Here is an 18,288-nt window from a genome sequence, read left to right on the forward strand (position 1 = left end):
AAAAAAAAACAGCCCTAAAGGCGTGCCTGGTAATAGCTTGAAGATGGAGCGCATCCTCCACCTGGGTGATACACTGGAGTGGGAAAAAAGCGGGCGTCGGCTCTATCGATTGCCGATACTTTGAAAGTCGTTAGCCCGTTAGCGGAACCGGTAGTTATATATAGTCCCTCGCCGAGCATGCGGGCATTTCTAAGCTTTTATTCGCAGGTGGCGGCGATGCAGTTTACCCATGAAAGCTGCGCCATCGCTCTTAATCTCGTTTAACTTGTTGCTTTGGGGATTTTGTCTCAAATTTCTACGTGGCATGCAATCAAGGGAACGAAGGTTTAACGAGGGGTATACTCTTGGCAGGCTTTGTAAGGCGTCGGCTATAGAGGGCTCTGAACACCGTCCTTAAATGGCGTTTTTTTGTTTTCTTCAGGAGGAGTAGTTCCTTGTTTTTTAGTTCTATTGGAGCCGAGGGTATTGTTGATTAAACTAACCTTTCCGGCAGTACTGTGTAAACAACAAAGGCTGGTTAAAGTTGGTTCGAGGCGTGGCGTTCATTTATAACCACGATTTATGCGTAGCTGTCACGAAAAGCTGCTAAATGAAAAGAATGCATCAAAGATGGTAAAAGTTGTTCATATTCTCCGGGTTATTGTGTTATCCCTGTAATTACATTACGAAAACTCGGTGTTGTTATAATCGTTGTAGAAAACTATAAGTATGAATAATGAGTTTCCTTGAACATAATTTGCTATTTCGCAATACCATAACGTATCAACGATCGAGGTACTTTGTGTGCCAGTTTTTCACCTGTTACGTGAAGCCTTTTGCGCCATGCGGGAAAAGAGGAAAAGCGCGACCCCTCGGCCGTGTATTAGAAATTGGTTGGTTTTATATTCAGATGAAGTAAAACAAAAAGTCTCGGTAATCGGAACTAAAATTTCCGCCTCACCGTGTAGACGGAACCGGAAATGGAAATTATTGTCAAACCCATGGCCAATAGAATCTGCTTTTCCCGGTTTCTGGTTGTTTAATTTTTTTTTCTTTTTTGTTAAGCCTCGTTGGCTTTGTAAGCCTTGTCTCTTTAGTAGTCAGCCGCGTTGTCCCGACTAATGCAACATAGCAGTTCTTGTTCTAGTCGTTCGGTCTCGCTTCAAGTCGCCGAGGTTACAGGGCTTAGCTCCTGCCACCTCGTTCGGGCCATCGTGGTGCTATTCGCGCTTCATTACCGCGTTGCCGTCTTCTAAATTCGGTGGCTCGTAAGCACGCGCGAAGTCGAGGCCTGAGACGTGCACACCACGTGCTTACGTTAGAAAAGGAAGGAGCATCATTCTTGACTTCAAAGGCAGCTCTCTGATGCATTTTCACGCATTTTTTTTAGGACACAGTGACTAATTGTTGCCAAATATACTTCGTGAATGCTGCGCCTAAACCTCTTGTAGTTTTCTTGCTTTCTGAAAAACTATCAGCTACATTCACAAGCTTTCAATGCTTAGAGTTCCATGAAATGCACTTAGGAGTGTGTACGCGCATAAATTTGCACTTTTGCGCATCTGTCTCAGTAAAGGGAAGTCCTGCTAAATGGAACTAAATTTTTCCGTTTTTTGAAGTTCCGTTAATCGAGTCTATTTATATTACTCACATCACCGCGGTTACCCCATATTTACTGTGTCGCCATTCAGTTTCGACCCGCCGCGGTGGCTCAGTGGCTAAGGCGTTGTGTTGCTGAGCACGAGGTCGCGGGTTCGATTCCCGGCCGCAGCGGCCGCTTTTCTGATGGAGGCGAAGGGCAAAAACGCCCGTGTGTTCGAGATTTCGGAGCACGCTAAAGATCCCCAGGTGGTCAAAATTAATCCGGAGCCCTCCACTACGGCGCGCCTCATCGCCTGAGTTGCGTCGGCACGTTAAACCCTACAATCAATCAGCCATTCATTTCCATTCTTCCTGAAAACATTGCTTAATGCGGCATGGGAAAAGTGTCTTCAATAATGCTACATGAAATAATTCGCCAGTTTGTTATTTTGTCTGCTTGTTGACGCGAATGTAGCGGCTATCCACTATACGTGATCCAAGTTCCATTTGAAGGGACCCCGCAACACTTTTCTCAACTTTTTTCGAAATCTTAAACGCTTGCAGAACAAGGTCAACCATCACATCCAGTACTTAGACTAGGGGTTTGCAGACTACCTCAGCCCAAAATTTCTGCTCTATGTTTATCAGATAACATTGAAACTTGCTCAAGAGATTTTTTTTCCTTTTCCCAGCCTTGGCGTTCATCGAGCGCTCGAATTACGTCATTACAGCGGCGGAACGGCTATTGGGCCGGTTTTTCTTCAGTTGCAGCAGTGAACGCATTCGATAGCAACTTTAAAAAGAAAGCGAAAAAAAAAAAACGGAGTAGAAACGGTAGGCGTATCTGGTGCGACGAGCAAATCACGCAGGGCCGCTCAGTGCTGGCTATAACTATAGCTTTCGGAGTGCTTCTAGACGCGAAGGAAAGAGTGAAAGCGTTTATCGAAAGTGTTGCAGAGTCTCTTTAAGGCGGTTATCGTTGTCGCCTTTACAAATAGATTACAACGCCTATTACTTAAGTCCTCAATTGCTAGAACGCGGATGGGCGGTGAAATCATGAAATGGGGAGGGCGTGGTTGAAGGTAACGCATTAGGGAGTTTGATATGTTCGCTGAGGGCCGTAAAGCTACGTGGTTGTGTTGAGCGCTAACTTTAGACCACATTTATTTTGAAGCTTCAGATATTAACGCTTGTCGGGCGTGTAATACAGTCTCGACAAACGAAAATAGGTTAAGCGGGACTACCGCTCAAAAGGGGCAAATAAATGCCTCGCAGTTGATTGGCTGTGTATTCGGCCAGTAAAATAAAAATAAACACAGTTCGTGCTTTGTGACGTAAGCCATGATTTTTCGAGGGCATGGGTTGAAACAAATGTTATAGTATATTGACTAGCGTTGCAGAGAACGGAGAAACGTGTTTGCCTCCTTATTTATCGTCAGATTTGAGGACGATACCGCTGTCCGCACTCGCTTTTTTTGAGCGGGTTTGTACCTGGCTTATTTTTGTTACGGCTGATAGTAATTGTTTCGTGAGCCGTTGGATACACTTGACAAACGTAGTCATGTAAGACAATGTCGCTGGCGCTAGTTCGCGAGTGTCGTCTCAGAGAAGTGCCGGACGGCTGTGCAGCCATGACCGACACTTTGCGCGGAGTACGCGCTGGTTTACTTGTTTGCTACGTTTACATGTTAGTTCGTAATCTCCATTGTTTACCAAAGAATTCTGAGTGCTATAAAAATAAGATGCACTAAATATTGGCGCGAATAGCTCGCTGTGGAAAATTATAATTCTTGCCTAATTGGCGTTGAGTTTTGTCGGCCTAAGCCAATCGCAACGAACTTGCCCATAATACGTCAAAGGTTGAGTGCGATAAAGTAGCTAGAGTGTCGCATGCCTATTCCCTGTTTTCCTAATTACAAAGCTCACCGGAGTGAAGTTTCCGTTAAAAGTTCTGTCAGTGTTATTCTAACGAGGTAATCTTTCGAGTGGACCGTGCTTATATTTTGTCTTCATGGCTTCTTGAAAAATGCGTTGACGTGAATAAACCAAATAGCATGTAGTTTTACCCCAGAAAAATGAATCGCACTTCGCCTTTTGTACTTCGGACGCGGAATGAATAAATGACATTGTTAAATTGACATCTCCGAAAATTGTTGTTGTATTTAAACGAAACACCACTGCTTACTTTTGGGCAAAAAAGTTTTTCCCCGTAGTGTACCGCTCTTCGTATTAACTGCAATTCGCACAGCGCAATGCTTAACCCATCCTCTCTGTTAACGTAGGTCCTGTTATAGCGAACATATTTTCCCGTATTCTCACATTAATGTTCCATTAACGGAAGTTCAGTGTGTTTTCCCGTGTTCATTGGGATTGGTGCGTGTAGCTATTTTGCAAAACCATTGCGTTCTGTAAAAGAGTCGGCATAATATAGCCGGCTGCATCGAGAAATTAGCCGTGTAATGCTTTTATGGTGGTACGGAATTCTTGCATCGTCACCGCAATGTGACACAAAACAATTTCGGTACTGAGGGTTGTTCCAATGGCGATTTCACAGACCCCGATTTAAGAATCACTACACTATTAGGGAAAAAGGGAGATATCCTGCGCGTAAAAGCTACGGTGCCCTGAGTCGTCGTTTGTAAGGGGATCACTTCAGACATTATCCTGTTGTCTGTCCTTCACTCTATGACACTTTTTGGCGAAATTATACGCTTTCTACTGCATTTGTTGCCACATTAAACTAACTGCCTTCCCCTTTCATCCAGTGCTCCGACCGAGTTACGAGTTAGAACGCGTGACCTCGTGAGGATCAACCACAGCGCCATCGCGGCGTATGCACAGCATATTAATTTTTCGGAGCCTTGCAAACAAGCTGGTCGCAGTTTAATCGTTCAATAATTGCCTCCAGCGCCCGTTTTTTCCCTTTATCTTCTGAAAAAAAAAAATCGATGCTCGGGTCGTGCGTTTGGCAACGATTGCGTTTGATTGCGTGCCCCAATTTAACGTGCCCCGGGTTTATCGAAGGGCGCAACGCTTAATGAATATTTTAATTAACGCGCGCGGGGTCGTGAACCCCGACTACGGACTAGAGATTGTCGCACGCGCATTGCAGTAACTGTTGCTTCACTATTAGCGCGTTTAACGCGTTAAATTCGAGTGTGATTACGTGGCGCCGGCTGCGCCGCTAAAAGAGGAAACAATGGCGGCGATTCGAGTCGCTTTGCTCAATGTTTTCCTCGGGTTTGTTTGCAAAATCACTGCGTAGGACGCCGCAATCACAGCCTTCTCATTGAGGTGAAACGTTCGGGGAATTCCCTTAAGTAAAGCTTGGTATCAGGCTAGTTGCGGGAAAATCATTTGTAAGGGTTTTGCTGGGGACATTTTAAAGAAACGGACATAAAAAACGTACACTTCGTACACTTTTTGGCGCCTCTTTACGTAAATGTGTATATTTTTTGTGTCTGTTTCTGCGAGAAGTCCCTAGCGTAACCCTTTCAAAGGAGAATTTTCCCTTTTTTTCCCTGAAAACAGGGAAAGTTTCGGCAATGCCTCACTTTATGTCCTTACTTTATGGGCACCGGGAGCGTGCTTGGGTCGTGAAACGTTGCGAAAATCGGGGGCACCCAGATGGCATTGCGTCACGAGACGCACCGTGTGTCGTCAAGCTGAAACCTTCGACTGCTCCTCCTCCCTCGCCTCAAGTGAACGTGGCTCTTCAGGGCTCCCCGGAGCCCCCCAAACAACGAGGGCCGTGCGGCCGCTAATTTGGCTCGACGAGGGCCGCTTGTTTTCTATCGTCTGCTACCGTTTTGGCGGCGCTGTGTCGTCTGCTACACTGCCGCCATCGTCTGCGCGCTGCCTTGTCGGCTGTTTGGGTTTTCTTTTTTTGTCCGTGGGGGCGCTTGCGTTTATGCCGGGAATGAATATTTGTGTGCGCAGGTACTGCGCGCTTCGTCGTCCTGGCATGGTACAGGGAGGAAATGAGTTCCCGTCACGCGCTAATAACTTTCCACTTTACCGTCAGCGTTAAACTAACTTTCTCTCGCGATATCGGGACGACGGAGCAAACACTTGCAAAGTTGCGCTTGCCCGCTGGTGGAACAGTTAGGATGTCTACAAAGAAGCTCTGAGAGCCGAAGGTTGCTCTAGGCGATGGGGATATTAATGAAAAAAAAAACTGCTTTTGCAAAGACATTGAATAAATAAAAAATAAAATAAAAGGAAAATGCAGTAGCCACTTATAGCGAGTAAATAAAGTGACGGATGGATAAACAAGCTGCCTTCCCGTTCTTCACTTTTACCATTATTTCTACTTATTTACTTTTATTTCAGTCACATATGTTTATTTTAACACGAAAGTGTTTTATTCCTGTATACACGATTTCCCTCACGTCATATCCATCCCGGAAATGACGCCAGTACAACGAAGCAAGCGGCCTGTAAAGGGTGCACCCCTGCACACAGGGTGTTCCTGCGGGGAAGCAACCTTTAGTACTAAAGAGTACGTTATACTTACGGTTGTTCGTTCTCGGGTTTTATAATTTAACACAAAAATGTTTTATGCCGCGGTACACAAATATTTCACTGACGTCATATCCGTCACGGAAATGACACCAGTACACCTTTGCCGGAGAGACCCGCCAGAAGGGTGTCGCTCACCAACCACACCCACAAGACAGCTGCCGACCCGCAAATCATGCCCAGCCGCAGATTTCCCTGTACATTTCACTTTCCTGTTTTACCGAGTCATATGACAGAGGAATCATGACAGTTTTTTTATATGCATACGGTCACAATAACAGGCGGCTGTAGGATTGGCAGAAAGACAACGGATGAAGAAATATGCAAACGCACATTGAAACGATGTGTGGATACTCGGTGAGCCGCAATGCACGAAATTTTAATCGAAGCAAGCAGAATAAGGCGTTCTAACCAGGCAGCGAGTTTCAGCACTGAATGCGCAGAGAAAACAGGCTGTACTAGAACGTACCACTGTCCGGGTGCCCCGAAACACTGACGCTTGATGAATTCTTCGACGTTGAGATGGAAGTAGCGGTACGCGCTCCTGGTACGTGGGCACTTATCGAAAAGCAGGAATGGCTTTGGGGATACCGAGTGCTCCCATAGTTTCACTTTTAAGCTTGTAAATTAGTTGTGTTGTAGGACGTTCCTAAATGTAGTCGTTTTGCTTGGATACTCTTGTAGACAATGTCTAGCAATAAGTGGATTGGGAACAAAGAAACCAGGATGGCATGCTTTTCCTCCAATGATTTATCTCACATGTCGTGTGCTGCATTATAGAGAGAGAAGAATCTCTAATGCGTCTGTCGATGCCAGCCGAGCTAAACCGCCTGGCTTGCTACGCCAGATGAACGCGGTGACAATGATAATTGTAATGATGAAGAGGAACACACATGATTTTAACTATTTACAAAGTTTGATAAAGGCTTGTGGCTTTTAGATAGGTCAATAAAGCTTTTGTAGCACGACCGGCACGTTTGGAAGAATTCCAGAGACCTAATACGTCACTCAGTTCTAGTCTTGCGGAGAACGGGCGGCGCAGAAACACTGCAAGACAGACTCTTTGGTACTAAATCGCGCACAGTCACATATTAGGTGTTTCAGATCTTCACGCACATCACACTTCGCGGACAGTGGCGAGGTGAACTGGTTGATTTTGTAACAGTAGTATCGCGTGTAATGGGACGTTCAACCGCATACGGTGGAATACTGATTCATCATGCTTCATTATAAGTTGAAAAGCTAACCGGCCTGCCAGCAATATGTGCCTACAAATTTTCGGTCCCACGATCTGAAAAAAAAAAAAAAACGCACAAAAAATCTCCAGAATCCCCAGAGAAGGAATTGCCGAGTAATGTGTAAGCATAGAATACTGTGATGTCGACGGACCCCTTTAAATTCGGCTTTACTTCTCTACGCAAATACCTCGCTGGGAAGACGTCCTTTCAGGGCAGTATAAACAGTATAAACTATTCCCACGTGCATTGCTTGGAAGAAACTTGCAGGCGCAGTATAATGAGCCCAATAGCGTAGTACGAAGCCCGTAGGGGCGTTCACTAAACACATCGTCACGATCCCATTAGGCCCTGAAGAACAGTATACACATAGTCTCTTTAAAATTAGCTGCACTTCTGTCCACAAATGTTCTACTTAGAAAATGTTACTTCAGCGGTCATAGTAATGCCTATATCAATGCCCCATGTCATTTTGTTGCGCCGCAAAAGTGTGACGCACGAAACATTAGCGACAGACAGACGGGTTCTTCGTTGTTTTTACATTAAAATGATAACGCATTAACAAAAGAGGACCGATCGACTTCACTTGTTGAGGCTTCAGCAGTTTAGTTGTTGCAGAGACCTGCTTACAAGTCGTTCATTCTTCTTTACTAGAAATTGCGACGAACTCCGAGTAGTAATTGCGCGATTTGTGTGTGAACTAGGAAATTCCTCAAATTACTTCTAGTGAAGTTTAGTGAGCAGACGCTTCTTCACCTTCCCTTTTACCTTCAAAATAGCTTCACGGCGGCTGCTCTTCTGATGGCATTATTTTGCGGGGCAACGGAATGAATAACTGGATGGCACAAGAAGCAATTATAATCTCTTTCAGAAGATAGAGAAAAAAAAGAGAAAACAGCACTGAATGGCATTTAAATAAAAAGAGCAAGATTGGACCCTCTGGTAGGTATAGCATACGGCTGAATCCTCCAATATTGGGAGAGACAATCTTCGAGCAGTGGACAGAAATAGGCTAAGGATGATGATGATGGTCACTTGAGTGTGGGACGGATACTTACGCCGCCAGTAGTATATCATTAGGCTTACCTTCCACGGCATCGTCTCACGAGGGCTCGGTTTAGCGTTGCTGTTCTTCGCAGGCATGGGAGCACACGCGATAATGGATATTTCGGGCGTGGATTTGCTATATTCATTCAGATGTTACCTTGTTCAGTACGATCCATCACACTGCTTCTTTACAGCTGAGTCATCCCTAACGGATGTGATATCGTTCTCAGTGCCACACCGCTGTGTTTCTTCTGAATCAAAAACAGATCCTTTTCCCTTATTTGAAAGGTGTGGGACAAAAAGTGAGGTTGAGTCTTCTTGACGGGGTTTGAGCTGGTTTTGAAATCCTGACGGCAGCTGTAGTTAGCGCACAAGCCTACAAACTCATGTAAGCTAGCAGCTTACAAAAACAGGGACTATGCTCAATAGTGGCTATAATCAATATTTACAAGCTGTGAGTTTTTGCATGGAGCGGTTTAAACTTGAACCGTTATTTCGGTCAAAAAGTATTTTAGAAAGATATGTACGGGTTCGTAAAGACGACATAGAAAGAAATGCACTGTGTACTCGCACGATACTGGTAGAAAATGCGGTCGGTAAACAATGACTCATGGAGCGTTTGGTCGTGAGTTACAGTTATTAACTGGAGCTGAAAATACTCCCATTTGTCTAAAAGTTTAACAAACAGTAGCTGCAAATTAAGCTGCCCCAGGGCTAACGTGTTACAATGCATTTCAATTCGCGTGCAGCTATGCCTCCTTCAATGTCTAAAGGCACCTTGCTGCATGCACTGGCCAAATGAACGGCCGCATTATATTTGCCGAGCTGATTACAGTTGAAGTAGGACCAGCCTCCCGCCAATTTCCTTGCACGCCACATTCGCGTGCCAACCTTTTGAACCCCAACGCCTGGCAAACTCAGTTCCGTTTCGTCGTCGACAACCGTCACCCGCTTCGATTTCCGTTTGCGGAACACGGAGAGCCGCAACCACTAACTACACCCGAGTCAAATAACACGAGCGGTTCGAAGTTTCCAATTTGGGTAGCGTCGCTCGACGCGCGGTCGACGCGCCCAACAGCATGGCGTCGCCACCCTGCGTGTATCGTCTGCACTTGTCTGTTTGCGTCGTCTGCTATTTCGGAGGCGCGGAACGTCGTCTGCTACGGACAGCAAGGCGAGGCGGCTGAACGGACGGTTAACTCCGCCGCGCACGGTAAAGGTGGCAGCACCGACCCAGGCCCCGGGCTCGCGTCGTCGACCCCATCGATCCAATTAACCTTGGCCCACCGGAGAGCGCCATTTTGGTTCCCCTTTCCTTCTATCCCCGCCGGAGCCCCCTTTCTCCACGAAGCGTTGTTTGCTAATTCACCGTCTGCGCTTTTGTTTTTGTTTTTCCCGCTCCTCCTCCGACCTCGAAACCCCTCAAGCGTCGCGGAGCTCGTGAGGGGGAGGGAATCTGGGAAGCCCCGAAACAAACTCCCGCTTTTCGCGGCCGTTTGCGCGAAGCAGAAAGTGAGTAGCGCCGAAGGCTGCCAACAAAATGAAAAAGCAGAAGTCACGTGACCGTATACCTGCGCTGCGAACATCTCCGGCTTCTGTCTTTTCTCCCCATTGATTCAACTGCGAGGTAACAGAGATTCCGTGTTGCGAGGTTCGCCTTCTGTAGTTTTTCTTTTCGTTTGCGTTCTTCTCCAGGTAAGCAGACGATAATAAATGGCCGCGCTTAGCAGAACTGAGCGGAAAAGCTAATAATGATATACAAGAGGAAAGGGTGGTCACGTGATGATGGCAGGCACGTGACGTAAACTTCTGCTTCTTTCTCTTTTACCCTCTGCTGAAAGAGGGAAAATGAGAAAAGAAAGAAGCACTAGAGCTGCTATTTTTCGGACACATCCCCAGCGCCACCTCTCGGCAATTTTTTTTTTTTTTTCGCTTTCGCGCTCTCAGGGGGCTGTTGCGTTAAAGAGCTGTTCGCAGCGTGTCTGACAGCCGCAAAAGTGCCGGGTATCTGGGCCCGCGAACGTGCTTTCGGGATTGAAGAGAGACAGAGAGAGAGAGAGAGAGAGAGAGAGAGAGAGAGAGAGAGAGAGAGAGAGAGAGAGAGAGAGAGAGAGAGAGAGAGAGAGAGAGAGAGAGAGAGAGATTTTCTGCGAGCGGCCACCATTTATCGTCGAGTGTTACTGAGAGGACGTTGAGATTGTGTGTGGGTGTGTCGGGGGTCGTTTATGTTTTCGCGCTTAGCAGCGGGCTTCGTTGGCTCCTCTACCGTTGTCGTATATGTGTGTAGGTAGCATCGCGTGATTTGTAGCCGGTATGATGCACCGCCTGATATATGGGCTCTTTTTCGTAGGTGACACGCAAGCTCGACAAGCCGCGGTTAGTCGACCGCAATGGAGACGAAAGTGGAAGTACGAACATACGTGGTCCGTGGCGTGGAGCGATCACGGAACGCCAAACTAGGGAAACGTAAAGGCACCAACCCGTCGGAAAGGCATCTCGGCGTTATGTGCAGCGCGTATTACGGGAGCTGATGATACGGTTCAACTATTGATTATGATGATGATGATGATGATGGTGATGATGCCTTCAAAGATTTTGAAACGTACCCACAAGGGGGGATCGGCCAGGGCTAAATCGGTTATTAAATACGTGGGGACTTCAGAATACTAAATTATTTCCGGAAAAAGGCTGTAGAAGGAAACTTAGTTACGAATAAAATATTGTTGCCGCCGCTTCCCCTTCGCCTTCGTCATCGTCATCGTCAAAATAATAATAATAATAATAATAATAATAATAATAATAATAATAATAATAATAATAATAATAATAATAATAATAACGGTGGTGGTGATGATAATCATCATCATCAACAACAAAAGCCGCAACCAGAACGCCGTGGCTAAAACCACGAAACTATTCTGAATATTTGTTTTAAATTTCCCGTCCTGTATCTTATTTACTGTAAGTTGTGTTTTTTTTTTTTGTTAGTATAAACCTTTCTTTGTACAGATCCAGCCCTATTCGGCCTTCCACCATACTGCCATCACAGCATTCCAATCATAATACGCCGCGCGCATCAAGAAACGCGTCGCAGCAAACGGAACTCTCTAGTAACGTGGTCCCATTATTTTGGATTGATGGAAAACGCGCGCAATAGAACGTTTCGCAGTCTCGTGGGTTTAGGAGCCGTTTCGCTGCTACGGACACCGGACAAAACACTGCCTGCCTTGCTCAGTGGCCTGTTTGATGCTTGCGTGAGAACAAACCATTGTCCCTGAAGAAGAAAGTGTACGACAGCGGCATCTCACCGGTACTCACCTACGGGGAAGAAACTTGGAGGCTCACTAAAAGGGTTCAACTTAAACTGAGGACGACTCAGCGAGCAACGGAACGGAAGATGATAGGTGTATCGCTAAGGGACATGAAGAGAGTGGAGTGGGTCAGGGAACAAACGCGTGTAAGGACATATTAGTATAAATTAGGAAGAAGAAATGGGCGTGGGCAGGGCGTGTAACGCGATGGCAAGATAACCGTTGATCATTAAGGGTAACAGAGTGGGTCCCCAGAGAAGGCAAGCGTTGCAGGGGGCGGCAGAAAGCTAGATGGACAGATGGGATCAAGAGTTTGCGGTTAGAACATTAAGGCCGAGGCTTGTCCGGCGTCCGGCGTCCGTGCTCACAGCACAGCAACGTGTAAATCGAAACATCTGTGGACAGAAGGTTCACAAAAGGTTAACGAGAGCAAAATAAAAGAGAGAGAGAGAATAAAATATTGTTATTTATCCAGCAGAGGCTGATGTGTGGGACTCACCCCGTGGAAGGCGTCCCTATCCGGGATGCCTTGACTTCGGCTGGCCGTCCGTGCTCGGGTCACCAGCTTAAGCTGGATATCCGGGTCCGGGCTGGCCGGGGAAGCCCACAAAATAAAAGGTTCACAAAAGGTTAGAGAGAGAGAGAGACAGAGAGAGAGAGAGAGAGAGAGAGAGAGAGAGAGAGAGAGAGAGAGAGAGAGAGAGAGAGAGAGAGAGAGAGAGTCCTCCTTGCGAGCCGTGCTGCGCATGTGCGAGGAGCATTGGATTGGATTGGATTGGATTTGGATTGGATTAGAATGGATTGGATTGGATTGAAATAGTTTGTATTGGATTGGATTGAAGTAGTCGTTTTAGCAGCAGTAAGCACTCTTACGGGTCATTTACGGTAAGAACGATCCCCAGTGCTTCGCCCGCTCGTCATGATTCACTTCGTAGAGATGTGTGAATTTTTTTTCTTCCGTTCTCCCTCTTTTTTTTTTTTTTTTGTTCGGGCAACGCTACTTTAGATAACGCACAACTAGCACCGTTCAGCGGCGCGTGTCTTGCGCTAGCGTAGCCCAGTACGCACACTCGTCTACCAGGCATACAGTTCGGCAGCCGCCGCCGCGAGAAATGGCGTACGAAGTTCCGCAGCCCTCTCCATTTATGAGTCCCCATTTGCCGAAGACGACCGTCAAATGCGGGAGTCGACTACCCGTAAACGGAGTCGATCGACTTTCACGCGCAAAAGAAGCCAGGCTCCCTGCCAGTACTCCCTTCCACGCTAATGCGCTGTAAGGCTGTTCGGGCTTGCTAGTCTCGCGCCGAACAAGCGATCACCACTTTCCCAGTGCACGTCCTAAATGATGCATGTTGGGAGATTAGTTCATCCGCGCTTGACCCCGTCCACTTACAGGTCGCGGTGCCCGATCACCGAATAGCGTGTCGTTCTGCGCGCCTAATGGGGGATATTGTGGTAAGGCCATGTACAGCACTTCACTGTGGGGCTCTCACCCATACCTCCGAGGTGATAAGGCCCGTGGGCTTGGTTCTAGCCGACCGCTGCTTTTTCTACGGAGATGCGGGGGTTTCATGACAGCTTAATTGTTGTGCGACACGTGGGCGGCTTTCTGTTCGGGCTATTGGCTGAGGCGTAAAAGGGGGGGGGGGGCGTAAAATTGAACGAAAATCGTGGCTTGCTTGGCGATAAGACGTGGAATGAAGTAATATCACACCTTATATAGAAGGTGTTGGACCCGCCGCGGTGGCGCAGTGGCTAGGGCGTTGTGCTGCTGAGCCCAAGGACGCGGGTTCGATTGCCGGCCGCTGGCGCCGCTTTTCGGATAGAGTCGAAAAGCGAACACGCCCGTGTGCTCGAGGTTCAGGCGCACGTTAAAGATCCCCGGGTGGTAGAAATTAATCTGGAGCCCTCCACTACGGCGCGCGTCATCGCCTGATTAGCGTTGGCAAGTTAAACCACATAGTCAATCAAGAGAAGAAAGAGAAGAATTTTATTGAAATGAAAAAAACTCAGAAAGGTCGGCCTGATGGTAGTGTATCTGGCCAGCTATTCTGTGCGTGGGAAGGGAAAGGGGAGGAAAGAGCGTGGATAGAGGACGGGAGAGATGAAGATGGCGGAGAAACGAATAAACGGCTACGTACAGAATATGCCTATACTTATCAAATCAATCAATATAAGGCGTTGGTCTGAAGTGGTGGTTCTAAAGGATGGACATCGTGGGGAACCTTTTCGCATCGAAAAGGTGATGGGAAACCATTGGGTGATGAAGGCGTTGGGATACTGGTGCGTGTGGAAAAGTGAAAAAAAAAAAAATTGTTCACCTTATAAATAAGCTCGCACTTTATTTATGTGAGCTGTGCGTGCGTATGGCTTTCTCGCACGGCGCATGGGCTCCGCAAAAGAGCCAACCTCACGGCGCGCGCTACGCGGAGAAGCCAGAACTCAACGCCGTGAGGCAAATGCAAGTTTTAGAGCGAAGCTTTGAATGCCTGAATGGTGCCGTCTATCGTTATGCCTGACACTAACTGCAGGAAAGCCAACTTACACAGTGGGTTTCTACGAAGGCACATCAAGTGCCACAAGAAAAGAAAAGAAGAAAAATTGGCCGCGTGCCTGCTCCTTTCATTGCAAACGTCGATAGTCTTTCGTCGACATTTGCCAAGTAAATGCCTCCCTTCGCATACCCGCTCACCTGTCATGCTGTTCCTCTCCCGTCGCGTTTCTCCCAAGGTAAACGCGTTGGAGGCTTGCTCAAGTCAATTTAAATTTACCGCGTTTCACGGCTGCAGGCCGGGTGCCTCGATGCAAGCTCTGCCGTACGGCGGATGCGCGAGGCGCCCTACTTCAACGTTTATAAAACCGCGTTTCCCTTCTCCACGTGCGTTCCAAGCAGAACGTGAAACCTATCTAGTAGCAGCGTCCGTAACTGTTGCCGTTTGATTTCTTATAATGCCGCCAGAAGCTGTTGTGGTGCGGTTGACAGCAGGCGACGGAGTGAATTTTTTTTGTCTGTATTTTATTTGTTATCGCAAAAATCAAGCATTCATCACTCTTAACAAAAAAGGTCGTAAAGAGGTAGTAACGGCCGTATTTACTAACTCCTGACGAACCTTACTACCCCGCGGTTTTGTACGTAGGCACTGCCACTAGCAACTGCATGGTTAGGAAATTAATTGAGGGCAGGAAGGTGGCGTGCTTATGACTAGGTTATGCATGGCCAATTAGTAAACGCATGTAGCTCAGAAGAGTGCTATCGCTAGGACTTTACTAGTGGAGGTAGTGGTGCTTAGTGCCTGCTTCAGTTAGTAACCCTGGCTAGTGCCTAGTGTATACTGGTACAACTAACTTGTTAGTATTCCATTAGTGAATGCCCCGACCTTTTTTTTAAGAGTGATGAATTTTGTATAAAGGAGCACTGCAAAAAATTACACCATCTTCCCGTGGGGAACCCTGATGAGGATGCGAAGCATCATGGGGTTTCCGTGTGGTTCCATTGTGTTGCCGTTATGTTGAGTGATCTGGTGTTTAGTAGCGCCAGAGGGAATTCTGCGTCCGGGTCCACACCGGTGGCAAAGGCACGCAAGTACTGTTGTGTGACGGTGAGTAGGCGGTGGTTCTCGAGGCGCCGAAACTCGTCCATCATGTTCTTGTCGATGCTGTCGTCTCTGTGATAGAATCGGTAGTCTCCGTCAGCGTTGGTGAGGTCAAGGTTGTTGACGTTGGTTCACCGGCTGAGAGCAACGTACACGCCCTCCTCTTCGGAGCTTTGTCTTCTTCTCCTTCTTCTTCTTCAGCTGTTCCCCTACGGGAAGATGACGATGGTGGTTGAACGCGAAGCTATCTCGTGATGGATTCTTTGGTTGGCCAATCCCTAGGGGCATCCTGCCACAATCATCATCAGCAGTGCCTGGCCAGGCATGCGCAGTGGGGGTGCGGACGGCGGACAACGGCAACGACAAAGGAGGGAGGGACACAGCCCCGTGCATGAGTTGCTCCGCATCTAATAACATTTATGTAATGATTTCCGCCTCACATTTGCGTAATGTCTTGTTCTTGTTCAACAGTGTTGACAAGAATGAACGCTGCCACTGGACTTAGATGTTTAGATTTGGCCGTGGGTATATAAACCTATTGTGGAACTTCTGTTTCGCTTTGGCCGGGTGGCTAAATCCAGTTACGGACTGTTAAGAAACGTAGCGGGGACCGCGGGACATGAATGATCTCTTTAATGGCGGATGGAACTGTACCATGATGATGATACTAGACAGCAGCTGCCAGTGGCCACCTCTTCTTACTTTCTAATATTTGCAACATGGACAGACAGACAGACATACAGACAGACCAAAATTTTCGCCTTTAAGTAGCCAAAGAAAGACTATCTTCTTTAATTCAGTACGCTACATCCGCTTGGACATGGATCGATCCGTTGTTACGCGTGAGAACGACTGTGTGTGTCTCATAGCTTTTACGCGGTGGAATAACGCGCTCTACCAGCCCGTTCTGTTTCCGAAAGCGAAGCAACGTACAGCAAGATGCAGCACAACTGATGTCTTTCCGTTCGTCCGTCCATCGAAGCAATTTGCCGAGAGCTTAAAATGCATACTTCCGCGCATGCGCATCGCCCTTCGCTGTTTTGTGGTGGGGTGGAGGGTATTGCTGTGTCTGCGCGCTTGCCTACTGCTGGCTGCCTTTGCTTTTGAAGCTTGGCTCTTTTGGTGGTCGCCACGCATGGGTCGATGGCATCGGCCATTACAGGCTTGCTCTGCTCGCTTAAAAAAGCCGGAAGTAGTTTGTTTTTTTTTCTGTGAAGCAAGCAATCGCGGGCGAATGGTTCCTCTCAAGTGTTGCGTTGACTTTGTGGTCTGCACTCCTGTAAAATACATGCCACACTGTATAAAAAGTCCTTCAACTTGTCTTTGCAGTGAAGTACGCAGAAATTGATATTTTAACGAGTTATGTCGGAATTAATGCTAAAAGAATGCGGCCTCTCTGTCGTTTTTTTTTTTTTTTGAAATTCCAGACGAAATAAAAAAGAATGCATAGGAGTCTGTCCCTGTCGTGAATTCCGGGCCGTACTTTATTGCGCGTAACACATGATGTTGCTGTAGAGCTCTTTCTTCAGAAGATCAAGCAAATGTGTGTTCTTTTTTGCTTCTTACGCGAAATTTTTTTATATCTTTATAACAGCTGCATTATACCATAATTTCTTTAATTAAACCATCTTTTATTCATAGGGTTCATTCCGTTGCACCTTTAGTGTTTTTTTCTACGAGATTTTCATTTTTTTTTTCTTTTTGAGTTGCTGCAAGCGCAGCTTAGCAGTTTCGCTTCGTTGCTGCGTTTTGCTTTGTTATGTATTCGGTTTCTTTTGTGTTCTCTCCCCCACCGCTGCATCGCGTGTGGTGTTCGTTGTACGCGGTGGGGTGTATAGGAGGCCGATGCTTAAGCGAGGAGAGAGCGGCACGGCGGAGTGGCGCAGCTTCGACCACGGTCGCCCGGACTCCGACGAAGAGAACGACCACGACGACCCCCAAGAGGACACAGGCGGGCAGTGCCCCGCCGAGCCGGACCCTGGGTTCGTTCTGACACGCCTCGCCCGCATACCATTAGTTCTGTCCATACGGAGGCATACCAGAGGGGAAACCCGGTTCTTGTAACGCACCCGGTGACGTATATGCGTTTCCTAGTCAGTACAGCCAGCCGTCATCTGAGCTTGCTGTGGGGGTTATATCACAGCATAAACGTACCTAAAGCATACAAAACCGCCCGAACAAAAATAAATAACAGCCAGAACGGACTTAAAATGGTTAAAAACCACGGTGATTAAAAATATTCAACAGAAATAGCCGGAACTGTCCTAAAACGGGAAAAGCCGCAAAAACCTACATGAAGCAGTAGCTGAAACTGATCAGAAGACAAGGAAAATACCCAAAATCTCATTTATAATGCATAAATATGTCATAAATAGATTATATGCGTGATAACAAATGTTAATGTTCAAATGTGACAAACTATTGAAAATGAAAAAAAAAAAAAGTGGCAACGGGATTTCAACCCGGGTTAGGGCGTTTGCTTCGCAGGAGCGGAACTACTACATTACGAGAGTGAGCGGTTCTGAGCCGTTAAATTGAGGGCCACAAGCACATGGACATAGCTTCAAACATGCCCCTAGATGGCGCCATGCGTCGCTTGGCTGTGCTGACTAGGAAACGTCTATACGTCACCCGGTACGTGGTTGGCACATATACGCATGCGCACAACGCCCTCTTTGCGCATGCGCAGTGGCGCCGGCTGCCTACTGCGTACTGTACGGGGATTATCCTCTACTCTGCTGGGCCTCTCCAGCACAGTAAACCCTCATTGTATTGCAGAAGCACTCGAAACAGGAAATTGGCTTCTTTACAAGCGATACTTCCTTAAAACCGGAGATAATTTTCCCTCAGGGCACTGCAGTCTGAAACATTGAACACTTCGAACAAATCCAGGTTTCCAGTTTGTCATTATGAGAACTTTGTAATAACGATGGTTTACTGTATTGATTAAGTGACAGGAAGACGAACGTGGTTGGTTAAGTGACTGGCTTTGAGGGAATAGTTAAATGTCGGGATCTATAT

General features: G+C 47.0%; 1 protein-coding gene across 5 annotated transcripts in view; it reads left to right on the plus strand.

Moving 5' to 3' along the window:
* LOC144138220 (BAI1-associated protein 3-like) overlaps positions 1-18,288 on the plus strand; it is a 500,259-nt gene that overhangs the window by 105,705 nt on the left and 376,266 nt on the right. For all 5 annotated transcript variants that reach the window (XM_077670407.1, XM_077670408.1, XM_077670411.1 and 2 more), the window contains exon 2: positions 17,106-17,249. In XM_077670407.1, coding sequence (XP_077526533.1) covers positions 17,106-17,249 — 144 coding nt within the window. The remainder of the gene's footprint in view (positions 1-17,105; positions 17,250-18,288) is intronic.

Source organism: Haemaphysalis longicornis, unplaced genomic scaffold, assembly GCF_048455015.1.
Source record: "Haemaphysalis longicornis isolate Haplotype H1 unplaced genomic scaffold, Haemaphysalis longicornis Haplotype H1 scaffold_5, whole genome shotgun sequence".
Taxonomy (NCBI): domain Eukaryota; kingdom Metazoa; phylum Arthropoda; class Arachnida; order Ixodida; family Ixodidae; genus Haemaphysalis; species Haemaphysalis longicornis.